The 16606-nt window shown below is 34.9% G+C and overlaps 2 protein-coding genes across 2 annotated transcripts; one reads left to right on the top strand and one right to left on the bottom strand.

The window, feature by feature from the left end:
• Positions 1-556: 556 nt before the first annotated feature.
• On the bottom strand, positions 557-1877 carry LOC106122839 (4,5-DOPA dioxygenase extradiol-like). The gene has a single exon (XM_013318959.1). It carries the CDS (start codon positions 1797-1799, stop codon positions 876-878), a length of 924 nt encoding a protein of 307 aa, XP_013174413.1. The 5' UTR covers positions 1800-1877; the 3' UTR covers positions 557-875.
• Positions 1878-2146: 269 nt separating this feature from the next.
• On the top strand, positions 2147-13919 carry LOC106122858 (uncharacterized). Its single transcript, XM_013318980.1, has 15 exons — positions 2147-2855; positions 3211-3329; positions 3935-4053; positions 4553-4669; positions 5638-5757; positions 6464-6579; positions 7120-7329; positions 7780-7914; positions 8322-8459; positions 8939-9051; positions 10069-10189; positions 10736-10826; positions 11278-11357; positions 12085-12153; positions 12561-13919. Exons 1-15 carry the CDS (start codon positions 2427-2429, stop codon positions 12681-12683), a joined length of 2100 nt encoding a protein of 699 aa, XP_013174434.1. The 5' UTR covers positions 2147-2426; the 3' UTR covers positions 12684-13919.
• Positions 13920-16606: the final 2687 nt, after the last annotated feature.

Below are 16606 nucleotides of genomic sequence, written 5' to 3' on the forward strand. Positions count from 1 at the left end.
TATATAACATTTTCAATAATATTACGCCATTTTATTTGAATCCAATAGACAATGTAAATAGCAACTAACCTTAAATCCACAAGTTGTTGCAATTTGGTACAATCACTTGAGGCAATCTTTCAATTCTTTGCAAGAAAAAATACTTGACTGTTGTGACTTTTTTTCGTACAGATACATTTAAAAGATGTTTCTATTGGTTTTTGTGTTATTCCCCAGCATAAGTCTAGTTCAACACGATATTTATTTAATGAAGTGTTTTTAAGTAAATATTTCTGATATCCACTCTGTATTTCAATGAATCTCTTTGTTTTAGACATGTAAATTAAAAAATTGCGTGCACATTAAAAGCAGGTCACTAGTTCATCTTAGCATTATTCATAATTGGTCCCTTTGTGGTTATTTTAGAATTTATTAACATAATTATGTACAATAAGGCATCTATGCAGTATTATCAAGGTTATTAACCTAAGTATTAGTTATTTTCATCATAAAAAATTTATCATTTTATAAACTTTTTTTTTTTATTTTATCTATGACATTGTACACTATAATCTGTATTAAAATAAATTATGATAAAATTCCATTAAATTAAAAAACAAAAATTGTTGCATGTTAACTAAATTTTAATCAACCATAACTGTAATTCTGGAGTTCAATGAAAATGCCCTATGTATGGTTTACCAATAAAAAAAAACTTTTTTTGAAATAATCTAAATCCCATTTATCCTTATAACCTATAAAATTACATTTGTCGTTTCCAAGACCAAAATCCACATAAAAAAACATAATGTCATCCCTCATTATCTTTGATAAAACAGAGATAACAATATGTTTTATACTAAGATTACAGTCTCGGAAATCAACTATTAGTCTCATTATAATCCCTTCCAGATGAAACCACTTAAACGAAAAGTACCACCCATATCCCAGTTAAAGATCCTCTGACCAGGTGCAGAGCCTCCTGCACCAGCTATAACAATTAACGGCATGAAATGTTCAGCAGCTCTAGGTGGATGAGCTTCATCAGCTCCTGGTTGTGACCTCCAAGATATAAGACCAGTCCTTCTTTTATCTTCATTCTCGGCTGTACAGACTTCATTTAAAAAGTCATCAAACTCTTTATTAACAACTTGTTTCTTATTTCGACTATTTCTAAATTCTCGCATATTGTGATATGACATTCCTGAACCTAAAATTGCAATTCCCTCTTTCCGAAATTCATATAAAGCTTTCCCCAGCTTGTAATGTTCTTCAGGGTCTTGATTATTTAAAACAGATACTTGAATTATAGGTATGTCGGCCGCTGGATTGATCAACATCATCGGAACAAATACTCCGTGGTCCCAACCTCTTTTTGGATCTAGTTTAGACTCTATGCCAGCATTGTCTAATGTTTTTTTTAATTTACCAGCCAGTTCTGGATTTCCAGGTGCGTCGTATTTGTATTTATACGATTCGGGAGGAAAACCGTAGTAGTCAAAGTACAAATCGTGATGTTTACCAGAGGATATGGTCACTTTGCTTTCTTCCCAATGCGCGGTAACTAATATTATCCCTTTTATCTGTTTTAAATTTAAATGCTTCTTAATTTCGTCTCTCAAAAATATAGTCAAACCTTCGTGTTCTTTGTCTCCAAGAAGTGGCATCGGACCACCACCGTGATTCACGAAAATTGCTGGCGCTAAAGCAGTCATAGTTCTGTAGCTTGTAAAATATCGTATTATATTCATAGACACTAAGGACATAAACACTACAAACACTACTTGAATTAAAATAGTTAATGTATTTAAAATAAGCATGAATTAAGTATTTGTAAGTTTCTAACGTAAACTGAAAAGACGTTTTTCCTGAAAAATCAGATTACGGACATTGTTACAATGACATAACATTTTAACATTGACAGATGATTTTTGTTGAAATTGCTTAGATTATAATTATAGCCGCGATGTAGAATATTACATTGGTGATTTTTGGAAGTTATTATTAAAGTAAATTTTTAAAAATTTTATATATTTTTATTTAATTTTTATAAAAGCTAAATTTATCAATTTAGAAAATTTGTTTTCAAACGTACAAATTTTGAACAGTGTGTGAAAGAGATGACGTCATACAAAAAAGAGAGACAAAAAGTTTTACGAATGTTTTATTTCGCGATTAGAAATGGCGTCTTCGTGAGTTGTCCTTTTCGCACGATATTTTCTCAATTTTATATTATCAAAACATAACTTTGTGTTTACATTGGAATGTTAATGTGCATACTGTCGAATTGTTAAGTTTTTCTGAATTAAAGTGGATTTATGCTTGCTTGTTAAGACAATGTTTTGTGTCGGGCGAGGCAGTTCTAGCGGCAATATATTTCAGCCCTGGAAAATTATTGTATAAGTTTAAACGCCTTATAATAACATATAACCCTTTACTATTACAAAATGGATAAGAAAAACAAGAAGAAAACTGTTATAAAGCGGAAAGCTGACGATTCTAATGAGAATGAAAAGAAAAAAATCATGATTACTCGAAAAGTCGAGGAAGAAAAGGATAAAGTTGAGGTAGTTAATCAGGTTGTTGAGGTTCCCGTGGAGCAGAATCAGCAGATCGTTCACACGGGTCAGATAGTGGAGGGAAACTTCGAGCAGTCAGTATTTGTGAATATGAAAGGTGAGCCTGTGCAGATAGGCCCCAACACGGTCATATTATACGAACAGACAAATGGGACTCCGGCTAATTTTGCATTTGGCGGAATGTGGACAATGGACTCTTCTGGCAGGATAGTGATGGCAGAAACAATTTACGATGTTAAAGGTGAACCGGATGAGGAAACCGCGACTTTTGTTCAAAATACAAGTGAAGTTACTAACGTAAGTACTTTTTATAGTTACTTGATAATTTGAAGAAAACGTTAATTAGTATGTTATGTTGTCAAATTCTTCTTTGCATACTTCATTACTGACGGTCATGCTCGTCTCGATATGCCTTTATGGATGCGTCGACCAGCTGCTTCCATACCGTCCTGTCTTTATCTTGTCTCTGGGCAGTCGTGATATTAAGTCCCAATATAGTTGTCAAGTTAAGTGGTTTCTATAGTACAGTCGACCCTAGATAAGTTAAGAACCTCTATAATGGAGTCATCCAGTTTCAACAGACCTCAGTGAAAACTTGGATTCTTCTTTATCTAGTTTTGACGATATTAACTTTAAATCAATAATTTCACAGCAACCAGTGGAAGAACAGACAGCAACATTTCAACAGTTTGAATTGAGTTCCAACTCGCAAGTTGAGGGTCAGGAGTATGAGGTGGCTATCATTGAAAATCCAGGAGACGGAGCTGAAAGGTGATTGTGATTATTTTTTTCTCAGTTTGAAATTAGGAATAAGTAGTAGTGACTGCTGCCCATAGACATTGGAAACCAAATAAAGTATTTTGGGTGCATGGCCTTCCTTTAATTTGTGAAGGAGGGATGTAAAAAGGATACTTCCTCTGTACATCCCCTTACTAAATCTACTTCCCCTTCCATCCTCTCTTACATCTAAATAACATTTACTATGTTGAAGTTCCATTTTTTGTTTTATAGACATTTTAAACTCATAGATAGACTAGAGAATACTAAATCTGTAACTATTATACTTAAGATATCAGTGACTCAAGGGTTAAGCACTTGATTTATCTGCACATCTTGGGTTTGAATCCCGCCATGTACCAATGTGTTTAACCATTTACATATGTACATATGTAATATTTATCCAATGTTATGGTGAAGGTAAACATTTTGATGCACATATCTGAGAAGAAATTCAAAGATGTGTAGTCACTGGACCAGTATTGACTATGACCTAGTTACTTAGGGTTGACTCTCCTTAGTGGGGATGTATAGTGAGCTGATGATGATGAACTATGTCACTTTGTAATGTAATTTGACAATTTATTTGATATTTACAGATCTACAGACAATCAAATTATCACAACGGAGGCTCAATTAGTAGCAACAGGTCCTGGAGCAGTGCGTTGGCTTAATCAGAAATATGATTTTGTTGTAAGGAAACTACAGTTGAATTATGGTATGAATTTATTTATTACACCTCAAAATGTTCTTAATATATTAATATTATAAATACGAATACAAAAAATGTATGGATGGATGTTTGTTAGAAGGTAATTCCGTGTAGACAGAATTGTGGCCAACAGATAGTTTAAAGTAATGTTATTATAGTTGTCGGCAACAGCTCTGTTCGCGCAGTATTAAAAAAACTTAATTAGTAGCCTATGTGTTCTTCCAGACTATGTTCTACATCTATGTCAAATTTTATAGATATTTCCTAAGCCGTTCTGGAGATACCTTCAAACATCCATCCATCTAAATTGCATTTATAATATTAATAATATATATGAAATGTACATTTTTGGTCGCCCTCTTATTGCTGCTGCTGTAAGAGACTTTGGCTGTTTATTATACTCATTTTTATTGTCTTTAAATGGAGAAGATTGAGCAATCTTCTTGTTTTATAAACAAACCTACGAGTGGTCTCCGGTTGTCTGACAATAATTATTATGTTCCAGATGCTGGTGTTAAGTTAATGTACTCCGAGTCAGGTTGCATACAATGCGTGTACTTTACAACTCCGAGTATGCAACTTGCGTTTAACGCTGTACCACAGTTCCTCTGTATTGAAACTGGTGAGTAAATCACATAATTGGGGTAGTCAGAGATAGACTTCCAAGGTCTCAAACCTAAAGGGAAAAAAATTAGTAGCCTATGTGTTCTTCCAGACTATGTTCTATATGTATGACAAATTTCAGCAAAATCTGTTTAGTAGTTTTGGAAATACATTCTATCATCCATCCATCTAAATATTCGCATTTATAATATTAGTAAGATATAGATAGCTAGATAGATAGCTGTAGCCCACGACTCCATCCACAATGAATTAAAAAAAGACATAATTAGTAGCCTGTGTGTTCCTTCAGACTATGTTCTATATGTATGTCAAATTTTATCAAAATCCATAGAGCTGTTCCCGAGATACCTTCTAACAAACATCCATCCATCTAAACATTCGCATTTATAATATTAGTAAGATATATATGTTTATTATTTACCAACCTAGGATAGGCTCCGAGCCCCTCGGTGGGGACGTATAGTAAGCTGATGATGATATCAGCCATCATATCTGAATCCACCCCTTTCCTATACTTATTGCCTCTTTCACTCAATCCATACTTTCTTTGGTCTTCCTCTACCTTTGTAACCATTCAATCTCATTACTTTTTAGCTTATAATCCTAAATACTAAACTAAATTGTCTTTATCATCATCATCAGCTCACTATATGTCCTCACCGAGGGGCTTGGAGCCTACCCTAAGTTAAGGGTGATTAGGCCATAGTCAACCACACAGGCCAAGTGCAATGACTTCACACATATCTTTGAAATGCTTCTCAGATATGTGCAGCATCACGATGTTTTCCTTCACCGTAACATCAGATAAATGTACATATGTAAATAGGAAATGGAAAAACACATTGGTACATGGCGGGATTCGGACCCAGGACCTGCAGATTGCAAGTCAAGTGCTTGACCACTGAGTCACCGACGCTCGTTCGCGCAAATTGTCTTTATGTTGTATTTTAAACTTTATATCAACAGGTATAGAGTTCAATAGTAGTATATCATCTGTAACTGGATCAAATAATTCAAGTATCAAACATAATGTAACATTATTTCTTGCCGAAGATGGTAATGGAAAGTCTGTTATTGTTAGTGCAGGTATGTGTGTGATCTTTATATATATATAATTGTTCTGTGAGTGTGTATGTCACTGAACTTCTCTCAAACGACTGGAGCGATTTTGATGAAATTTTTTGTGTGTGTTCAAGTGGATCTGGGAATTGTTTAGATTCACAATTTTGTCCGCTGCACAATGTTTTTTTAATTAATTTTTAATTTCTTAGTAGTTGTTGATTTTGGAATGTTTTACATTGGATCCGACAGACGGCGCTACCATCGCAGTGTCAAATTGTCAGACAACGTCTGTCGGGTCCGCTAGTATCTTTATACTTTTACTAGCTGTCGTCTTCGACTGCGTCCGCGTGGAATAAAAAAAAGGCCTAAATCCTTCCTCTATAAATGGACTATCCACCAAAAAAAAAAATTCAAAACGGACCAGTAGTTCCTGAAACAAACTCTTCCGCTTTATAATATTAGTATAGATACTTGCTTTTGACAGTAAATGTAAAATCGTATTAAAGTGGAATCCACTTCCCATCCGTTCGATGGGAAGTGGACGTGAACTTTCCGGATGAGAGGATATTTTCTTTCTGTGCATCCTCTCCTCCGTCGATTAAAGGTAGGCAACGCATATGCATTGCGTATGTCTATGGGCAACGGTCACTTCGCTATTTCAGCGATTTCAGGTGGCCGCTCGCTCGTTTGCCATCTTATAATATAAAAAATAAAATTTCTATATTTCCAGGCATTTCAACATTAATAGGTGAAGATTTGAGATGGTTATTGGAAACATTCAAATCTTGTAATCCAGCATGGAGACAAGTTCGTTGTGTGGTTTGTGACCCTACTAAATCACAGGAGGTGAGTTATCAATCTACCCACATTTAATACCTACACGGCTTGATTTTGATATACCAAGTGTCATAGAATGAACCTCGTACTTACCCTGTGTGTCATAAGGATCCATACAACAAATCTTCTCCATGCTTTTTTCGATACATTGGCTCGTTAGAAAATATCCATAAGAAAATTAAATAAAAAGAAGCACTTCAAGGCATAAATTCGAAAAAAATAATTTAAAAAAATGAATAAATAGTATCCTATGTCCGTCTCCTGGCTCTAAGCTACCTCCTCAACAATTTTCAAGTATATCGTTAAAGCCGTTCTTGAGTTATAAATAGTGTAACTAACACCACTTTCTTTTATATATATAGATATTATAAGTGTTAGGAAGAAAATCCGACAGTGTGCCGGTGTACTGGCGCAACACTAGCTTTACTTAAATATCAACGTTTATGTCCTCCTCACTAATCATTCTGACACTTGACTTTGTAATGAAAGTCATTCGCGACAAAGGATTCTAACTAATGTCTAAAAGTAAGATTTATTTGTTCCTTTCAGGAAGTAAGATCGGAGTTCCCAAATGCTCATGTCACTTGTTCGGTATGGCAAGCATCTTGTGCAGCTGCGAAGCTTATCCTGGAGACTGCTCGTCGTGAAGATGGAACTGCGGTGCTGTTGAGTACATTGTCACATGAGGATCTGGCATCCCGCTGTAAAGCATATGCTCTCGCAACGTTACGAGGAGACCACACACCGGTGCAGCTGCAGGTAGGACAATTTTGTGTTAGCTGTAACCTGTGTTCTTCCAGACTATGTTCTATATGTATGACAAATTTCAGCAAGATTCATACAGCTGTTCCGGAGATACCTTCAAACAAATATTCATTTAAACTTTCGCATTAGTTCTGCGAATGTTTAGATGAATGTTTGTTAGAAGGTATCTCCAGAACGGCTTAGTGGATCTCGCTGAGATTTGACATAGATGTAGAACACAGTCTGGAAGAACATATAGGCTACTAATTACGTTTCTTTTTATACCATACGGACGGAGTCGCGGACGACAGCTAGTTTATATTAATATTAATCTATTGCCTACCTGGCAATAGACTCATATATATCACCATAACCTAATCCCCTTTCCAATCCTTTATAAGAAAAGGAAATAAGACAATAATCTAGTTATAACACATGTTTCATAACAATGTAAACTGATTCCAGACACTGAAGCGCAGTATAATTGGGACAGGAGCTGGTTCGATGAGACTACTCGAGACGGTCACAAAATGTTCAGGTGCTATCACAAAGTTTGATCAATGGCTGCAGTCGGAGAACTACACTAATATATTGCATAAGGTAATACAGGAATATAGAATAAGCGAAGACAGGCGTCAAGTGGAAGCAATTCTGTGTTTCCTTTGATGAGTTTGCGTCCCGGAGGCCTAATTTAGTCCTCTTTCCTTTCTGAAGTGGAAGCGGACTTTCCCGATGAGAGGATGCATGGGAAGGGAAAATATTTTCTTTCTATGCATCCTCTCCTCCGTCTATCATATGCAATTGCGTATGTCTATGGGTAACGGTCACTTCGCTTTATCAGCGGTTTCAGGTGACCGCTCGCTCGTTGGCCACCATATATAAAAGCCAAAAAAAGCAGCAAATCATGGGTGGACTAATCTGTACCTGCGCTTTATTGTCTAAAAAGAAAGATAGAATTAGATAAACAACAAACAATAATGTAATACAAGGTGTATTAAAATTTACAGGGTCTAGAACGCCTGGTATCTAAGTTCCAGAACCTGGTACGTACTCAGGTACAGCCGGATGAGTTTGTCTCTCTATTCTTCAATGTAGCCAACCAGCTTGAAGATGATAGGAGGAACTTCGCTTTGAATAGACTTAGGGTAAGTTCGCGTGGAATTAAAAACAAATCATAAGTCTATGTGTGCTTCCAGACTTCTTCTATATGTATGACAAATTTCAATGATATCCGTTCAGCCGTTCTAGAGATATCTTCAAACACCCATCCATCCACATTACATCCATCTAAACATTTGCATTTATACTTTTAGTAAGTTAAATAAAAACAAGCTCTTCAAGGCATAAATTCGAAAAAAAAATGGGTAAATAGTATCCTATGTCCGTCTCCTGGCTCTAAGCTACCTCTTCACCAATTTTCAGGCATATCGGTAAAGCCGTTCTTGAGTTATAAATAGTGTAACTAACACGACTTTCCTTTATATATAAGAAAGATGTGTTCTTCCAGACTATGTTCTATATGTATGTCAAATTTCATTAAGATTTGTTGAGTCGTTCTGGAATGAATTCTCCTAACAAACATTTAAACATTCGCATTTATAATATTAGTAAGTTTTTTTTTAAGGAAATGGAAAGTTTGAAGCAATCACCGACAGATACAATAACACAGTACGCTTACAATTTGATGAGTCATCAAACAAAACTAGCACAAAGATGTCTGGATGACAGGACTAGCAGGTAAATATAAAAAAAAAATCTGAAAATTGTATATTGGTCAAGAAGATGTGAAGAAATTCAAAGATATGTGTGAAGTCAACACGCACTTGGGCAGCATGGTTGATGACCTAGTCACCCTTAACTTAGGGTAGGCTCCGAGACCTTCAGTGGGGATGTATAGTGAGCTGATGATGATACTTACAAATCACGGAAGTGGTTTATGCATATTTTTTTTCTTTTTTTATAAATTATTAGCAGATTTTTTTTTTGTAAATTTACTAATATTTCTTGTACCATTCCAACTAAGCTCTATGCTTGTGCTAGGATATGGTTTACAATAGTCGAATGTCGGGATTCGAATCCCCGACTTCGTTATCGGAAATGCGTACACTTATCCATTAGGCTATTGTTAACATACTTTAAAAAAAAAAAACAAGGTATATAACCTTAGGTAAATAGTTGATGAGGGCGCCACAATCGCCTTTTATATTCCAACCCTGCACCTAATTCAGAGATTTTCGAAGTTTTGTTGTAGACTGAAATAAAATATCATATAAGCATATTTATAATACACTAGATGTTGTCCATGTTTCCGTCTGTGCGGAATAAAAAAAATAAGTAGTCTATGTGTTCTTCCAGACTATGTTCTATATGTGTACCAAATTTGATTGAGATCCATGCAGCCGTTCCTGTTAGCCCCCTTGGGAGCATAAGTTTCGAAGCGATTCCAAAATCACTTATCCAAAGTTTGCAGTTCTATACATTTTTGTAGTTCGTTATGGAATCACATCGAATGCATTTTGTTTAACTCTGCTGGAGATATCTTCTAACATCCATCTAAACATTCGCATTTAAAATATTCGTAAAATGTTTGTAAAAATTTATGTATTCATGTTTTTGATTTTATATATATACATAAAATCCTGTAAAAACTGTAATATATATATTTATAAAATATATTTTATTAAGGCTAGTGTTGCGATACACCGGCACATTGTCGGATTTTCTTCCTAACAATATATATATTTTTTTTTACAGACGTCACAGCAGTGCTGCTATATGCAAGTATGGCACATCAACACAGGAATGTTCTTGTCTCTTCAGCAAAGTATTCCGGCTGCCATGCCGACACATACTGATGCTCACCACTGAGCTGAAGGTATATTAGCTATACATTCTTATGGTAAAGAAAAACTTCCTGATGCACATATCTGCAAAGAAATTTGAAGATATGTGTGAAGTCAACCCGCACTTGGCCATTGTGGTTGAATATGACCTAGTTATTAACTTAGGGTAGGCTCCGAGCCCCTAGAGAGATGTGGGAAAGGTACTGGTTTGTCCTGCCCTCCTGCATCTCTCGTGGTCGGAGGATGTGGTGCGCAAGTGTTCCCGTGACTCAGCCACATGGCGAGTTGGAGGGCCTGAGGGGTTTTAGAAAAAAGGCTCCGAGCCCCTTAGTGGGGACTTGTAGTGAGCTGATGACAACATATAAATAAAAGTAGACTGTCTGTTTGTAATATTGAAATAATTAGGAATTAAAATTAAACTTAATTAGTAGTCTATGTGTTCTTCCAGACTATGTTCTACATGTATGACAAATTTCATTATAATCCGTTGAGCAGTTCCGGAGATACCTTTACACATCCATCTAAACATTCACATTTATATAAATAAGATATTCTAATTATATTATTATATTTTCTAGGTAAAAACGCATATACCTTTCGAGCCTCGTTGGACTGTGCAGTACTGTCTGTTTGGTTGTGACACCAACTCCAATGCAACTGCCACCACGGGTAAGTGATACCATACTATACTACATCTGTACTAGAATCGATCTCCAAACACCTTTTTTTTATATCATAAGGTGGCAAACGAGCGAGCGGCCACCTGAAACCGCTGATAAAGCGAAATGACCGTTGCCCATAGACATACGCAATTGCATATGCCTTACTTACCTTTAATCGACGGAAGAGAGGATGCACAGAAAGAAAATATCTTCCCTTCTCATGCATCCTGTCATCCGGAAAGTCCACTTCTACTTCCCATCCTTTCCTAATAAGAAAAAGAGTGGGAAGGGAAAGAGGACTAAATGAGACCTCCGGGATGCACACTCATCAGACTGATGACAGACAAATTTTTCTCACTAATGACTGTAGCTCACAGAGGTTTCTCTAACCCGAGTTTCTCGCTTATAGATTTTAACTTATGCAGTTTTGAATAATTGATTTTGTTGTAATATTGCAGGCAGCAGCGGCACATTCCTGGAGCAGGTAGTGGTGGAGGAAGGTCATCGGCAGGCGATACAACCACAACAGATACATGCGGTCTGTATTATATAACAATATATGAATAACTTACACAATACTAGCTGTCGCCCGCGCAGAGTTAAAAAAAAACATAATTAATACCCTATGTGTTCTTCCAGACTATGTTCTATATGTATACCAAATTTAATCAAGATCTGTTCAGCCGTTCTGGAGATACCTTCTAATAAACATCCATTTAAACATTGGCATTTATAATATTAGTAAGATTAGCTGTCGCCCGTGACTGTCCGCGCGGAATTAAAAAATACTTAATTAGTAGTCTATATGTTCTTCCAGGAGCGTCGGTGGCATGTACCAATGTGTTTTTCTATTTCCTATTTACATATGTACATTTCCGACGTTCTTACGGTGAAGGAAAACATCGTGATGCAACCTGCACATATCTGAGAAGAAATTCAAAGATATGTGTGAAGTCAACCAACCCGCACTTGGCCAGCCTGGTTGACTATGGCCTAATCGCCCTTAACTTAGGGTAGGCTCCGAGCCCCTCGGTGGGGACGTATAGTGAGCTGATGATGATGATGTTCTTCCAGATTATGTTCTACATGTATGCCAGATTTTATTGACATCTATGCAGCTGTTCCGAAGATATCTTCAAATATCCATTCATCTAAACTTTTGTTTAGTAATTTTGTAGTACATTCAAACAAATCTTTCCTCTTTATATTAGAATCAAAAAGAATAAGACATAATAATAATTTGTTCTTTTATCTATATTTTCCAGGTGGGCGGAGTAAGACAACAGCAATATGTGCTAGCTACACCCGGTCAGCCAGCTACACCAGTCTCACAGGTATACCTAATTTCACACGAGGATAGTAGTTACTTTCAAAGTAGGCGGAAGTAGTACAGTCTGATGAGTGACGGAGAACTAATTTAAGTCCACATTCCTTAACCACTTGAGTCTTCTAAGAAGGATGGGAATTGGATTTGGTGGAGTACTTCATAGGAAACTTGATGTTTAATCTGCAGGTTGTGGATTCGAAGCAATGTATCAATGTGTTTTTACCTACATATGTACATTTATCCTATTTACAGTGAAGGAAAACATCTTAATGCAAAATATCTGTAAAGAAATTCAAAGATATGTGCAGTCACTGCTTGGGCCATTGACTATGACTTAGTTACTAACTTAGGGTAGTCTCCGAACCCTTAAGTTGTTAAAGTAATCTAAAATTGACTATTTTGATTATATTTCAGGTGATATTCTGTGGTGGTGGTGTTGGCAGTGTGAGTGGTGTAGGGGGTGCAGCCCCTGTTATCACCTCGGTGCTGCCTGCAGGTGGGGCGGTGTTGACCCCCCACCATACGTTACATCAGTGAATAGTGTTGTGAATGTGAAAGTGTTTTGTGTAGTGATTGTTAAAAGAAAAATCCAGGAAAGTATCACTGACCTTTATTTAATAGACGGGCTATTATGATTTCATGGTGATAAATGAGTGATGATAATAAAGGAAAAATAATTTAAATATTTTTAATCTATGGTTTTTGGAATTTATACAACAGTGCACACTTAAGGGTTATAACCTTAATTAAGTAAAGGGAAATTAAATTCTATACTTAGCGGTCATTATAATTTTTATAAACTAATATTTATGGCTAAATCACTCATGTATAGGTCCAGTGTCAACTTAGTTTGGTAACTCCTTCATCGGGGTGAGTGGGACTGAAATTATTTCCGGGGATGTTGCTGTCTTTAACTTGAGTGTTTTAGCCGTATAATAGTTTATACTCATGAAATCTTGAATTAAATGATTTTTACAATTATTTTTGACAAATAGTGAGATTAAATGAAGCAATATTGTAAAACACTAGTTAATATTTACGAGAGAAAGTTTTTTTACAAGAAATATATAGGAATTTACAAGTTTTAGTGTTAAATGTTTGTCTTTTGATTGTAATTCAATATACAGATGTATCTGGATAAGTAAAAAACCTCTATAAGCGAGAGTCATTGTCCAGTTCACCAGCTTTATAACCTAGGAACTCGGGTTAGAAAGATACCTCTATAAGTGATAGTCATTGTCCTGACAGACAACCTTCACGAGTAAGAATACCAGGTTAGAAAGGAACCTCTATAAGCAAGTCATTTTTCAGTGCACCACCTCCATAAGCGAGAAACTTGGACTTAAGAAACCGCTATAAACGAGAAAAATCTTAAAGTTCCTTAGTCTCGTGCTTATTCAAGTTAGACTTTATAAACTGTTATATTTTTATGCCTAATTGATTTTCGCTGTTGAAAGTGGTTGATCGTGGTGAGGGTTCAAACTAATTAAACAGTGTCAGCAATTGGCATCGGAAAAAGCAAATTCCTTGTCTATATATGTAGAGGTCAGTGATTGGCCACTTTAAGCTAGGTCAAGTATTTAGGCTAGATATTAGGTCAGATAGACCTATCAGACGAAAAGATACATCTCATATAATTAAAGTGTTCACTAAATGGAAAGATGATAGTATATTTTAAGGATTTTATAAGCTAAAGTAGTACATTTTTTATATATTTTATCTATAATTATTGTAATTACATATATTGATGTTAGTCTTACTAATATTATAAATACGAATGTTTGGATGTATGGATAGATGTTTGTTTGAAGATATCTTCAAAACGGCTACATGGATCTTGCTGAAATTTGGCACAGATGTCGAACATAGTGTGGAAGAACATATAGGCTACTTATTAAAATTTAAAATAAAGACAGCTAGTGTCTTATAAATCAACAAACCGGATGCAGACACTAACTAGTCTTCGTTTACTTTCGTATAGCTAAATAATGGGAAGGAAAATGGATTCGGTGGTGGAATAACATAAGGAGGGAGAATATATCAAAATAGTATGTCTATCCCTTCCGTTGATTGTAGACAATGCATTTGCAATTTTAAATGTCTATGGTCAGTGGTCACTGCTATTTCAGTAACTTCAGGCTTGCTCGTTTACCACCCTATGATATAAAAAGTTCCGCGTCAGCCAAATGTGCACGTGAGAGCATGGAACAAGTGATAGAAAGGCAAGATCGTTCTCAGGCGTTCGGCTTGTGTAGCAATTATCTTCTACATCCACTATTCTTATGACGTTATTTACAATTAACGTAAACCGATTTTACAGCTTTGTTTTATACAGTTTCTGTTGGAAAATGAAGAATTTCTAATATTAATGATTGGTGTAAAATTTAACGTAGTTTGAGTTAATAAGTGAAAATCCAAAGGTACTTCATTGATAATGAATTCTAATACAATTTTGAATATGTGACAAATAGTTTAAAGACAAATATAACAAAACAAAGTATTATGGATCTTTTTTCAACTCTGTTCAAATTTTACTTTTATATTGCATAGACTTTTCTGTCCCTTACGTTGTCTTTGAAAAGGCAGAGACAACAATACTAATAATGTGGAGTTTTAAACTGAAAAACGCAATTGTAATCATATTATAACAAAAGGTTGTTAGAAATTTGTTTCTTTGATTAATAAAATATTGATTTGATAGAATTTTATTTTTAAATTATAATAGAAATAAATAATTACAATGTTTATAGTCAATCTTAAATCTATTTAGTCAAAATCATATAGGTAAAGAAAATTGTAGACCAGGAACGTAATCTGGTGGACCTAAGTCAAATTATGACAGCACACTAGCATCCTAATGTCAATATCAAAATGTGTCAACAAACTAGAAGCTGTCTTAAAGTAGATGTCATGTTTCTGAGACTGTAAACCAGCATTCCTGTCTTTAACAATACAGATATATTTTAAATAAGGGATTTTGGTCTCGGAAAATTACGGGAAATTCTAAATATTTTCTGATAGAACTAACCGCGATAGTGGCGCCTCTTGCTGGCAAACTTTAATAGCGTTAATTACTAAATACATATTACTTCTTATTTGTTTTCCTGTTTTGATAATCTTCTATGTATCTTAAAAACATCCTGAAAATATTTATTATCAAATGTCAATTCAATTCTCGCGTCATTTTACAGACTTTCTCTTACAATTGTTTCTAGTTTTCAGCCATCCCAATGTTGACTAACATTATAACAGGCTACTATTTTATCATTTGCCGTTTCAGCTTCAATTGTACATAATATAGCGGATTCACCGACCGCTACTTCCTCAGTTTGAGTACATGCTTCGTTTGTAGCTTCGTTTGTATCTTTTTTTATTGTAATAGTCTCCTTTTCTGTATTACAATCAGCCTTATTTTCTATGTTAGTCTGTGTTCTTGTATTGCGTTTAATTTCTGGTGGTATGTGAATTTTGACTTTCCATTCAGTTTTTGTCTTTGATTGTGTGTTAGCGTTGGTTTTGTCAGCGCAATCAGGTTCAGTTTTCTTCGGAGCGCAATCTGGTTCAGAATTCTTTTCAGCACAATCTGGCTCTTTGTCTGTACATTCGGTATCTGTGTCTGATTTTTCAGTGCAGTCCGTTTCTGACGTAGATGATGACGAACTTGATGATTCAGAAGTTGATGTACTAGAACATTCTTTGTCTGACATTTTTATTATTAATCCTATCTTACTAATATTATAAATGCGAATTGCTCCATAAAATGGAAACGTAATTATTTGCGAATTTCACAATTGGATTTGACATGAGCTGTCATTGTCACTTAAAAGAATTTTTTTTATAAAAAGGTTTTATTGTTTTTTTTTAATAATACTTGCAAAGAATAATGTCAATTTGCTTAATCTTTGGTTCGAAATAAGGTAAAGTAAGGTAAATGGCGCGAAAATCATTTTTAATTTACAGATTGCCTATAATTATAAAATATACCATAAATATACTAGATATCTAGTACGGAGCACAAAAGTGAAGCGAAAAAAGGGTTTCTGGAGACTTTAAAGTTGGTGAAAATTCTCTCAGTGTTGTTTTGTTTTTACAAAATGACATTGCGTAAGTCTCTTGATAAAATTAGTTGTCAATTTTATATGAAACACTCTTAAGGGTTAATAACTGTAGGTTTCTGAGGCTAAAATCTTGGTTTAAAACATTGTTTGTTAAAGATAATCATAGTGATGACAATATGTTTTATATATAGTTTTTGGTTGCAGAAACCCACGGTAAGTATCACACTATTTGTTATGTTTAATATTTATAATTTAGTTTCTCTAATAAATAAACTTGGTAAAGTTTGGAATGGTATGGATTTTTAAGTTTAAAAATAGCTTAGCTCTTAAATTGTAAATTTATAATATTAGTATTATTATCTATCCTTGCTTAAATTGATTAATAATAAAAAATTTAACTAT

This window comes from Papilio xuthus, unplaced genomic scaffold (assembly GCF_000836235.2).
Source record: "Papilio xuthus unplaced genomic scaffold, Pxut_1.1 DF826776.1, whole genome shotgun sequence".
Classification (NCBI taxonomy): Eukaryota; Metazoa; Arthropoda; class Insecta; order Lepidoptera; family Papilionidae; genus Papilio; species Papilio xuthus.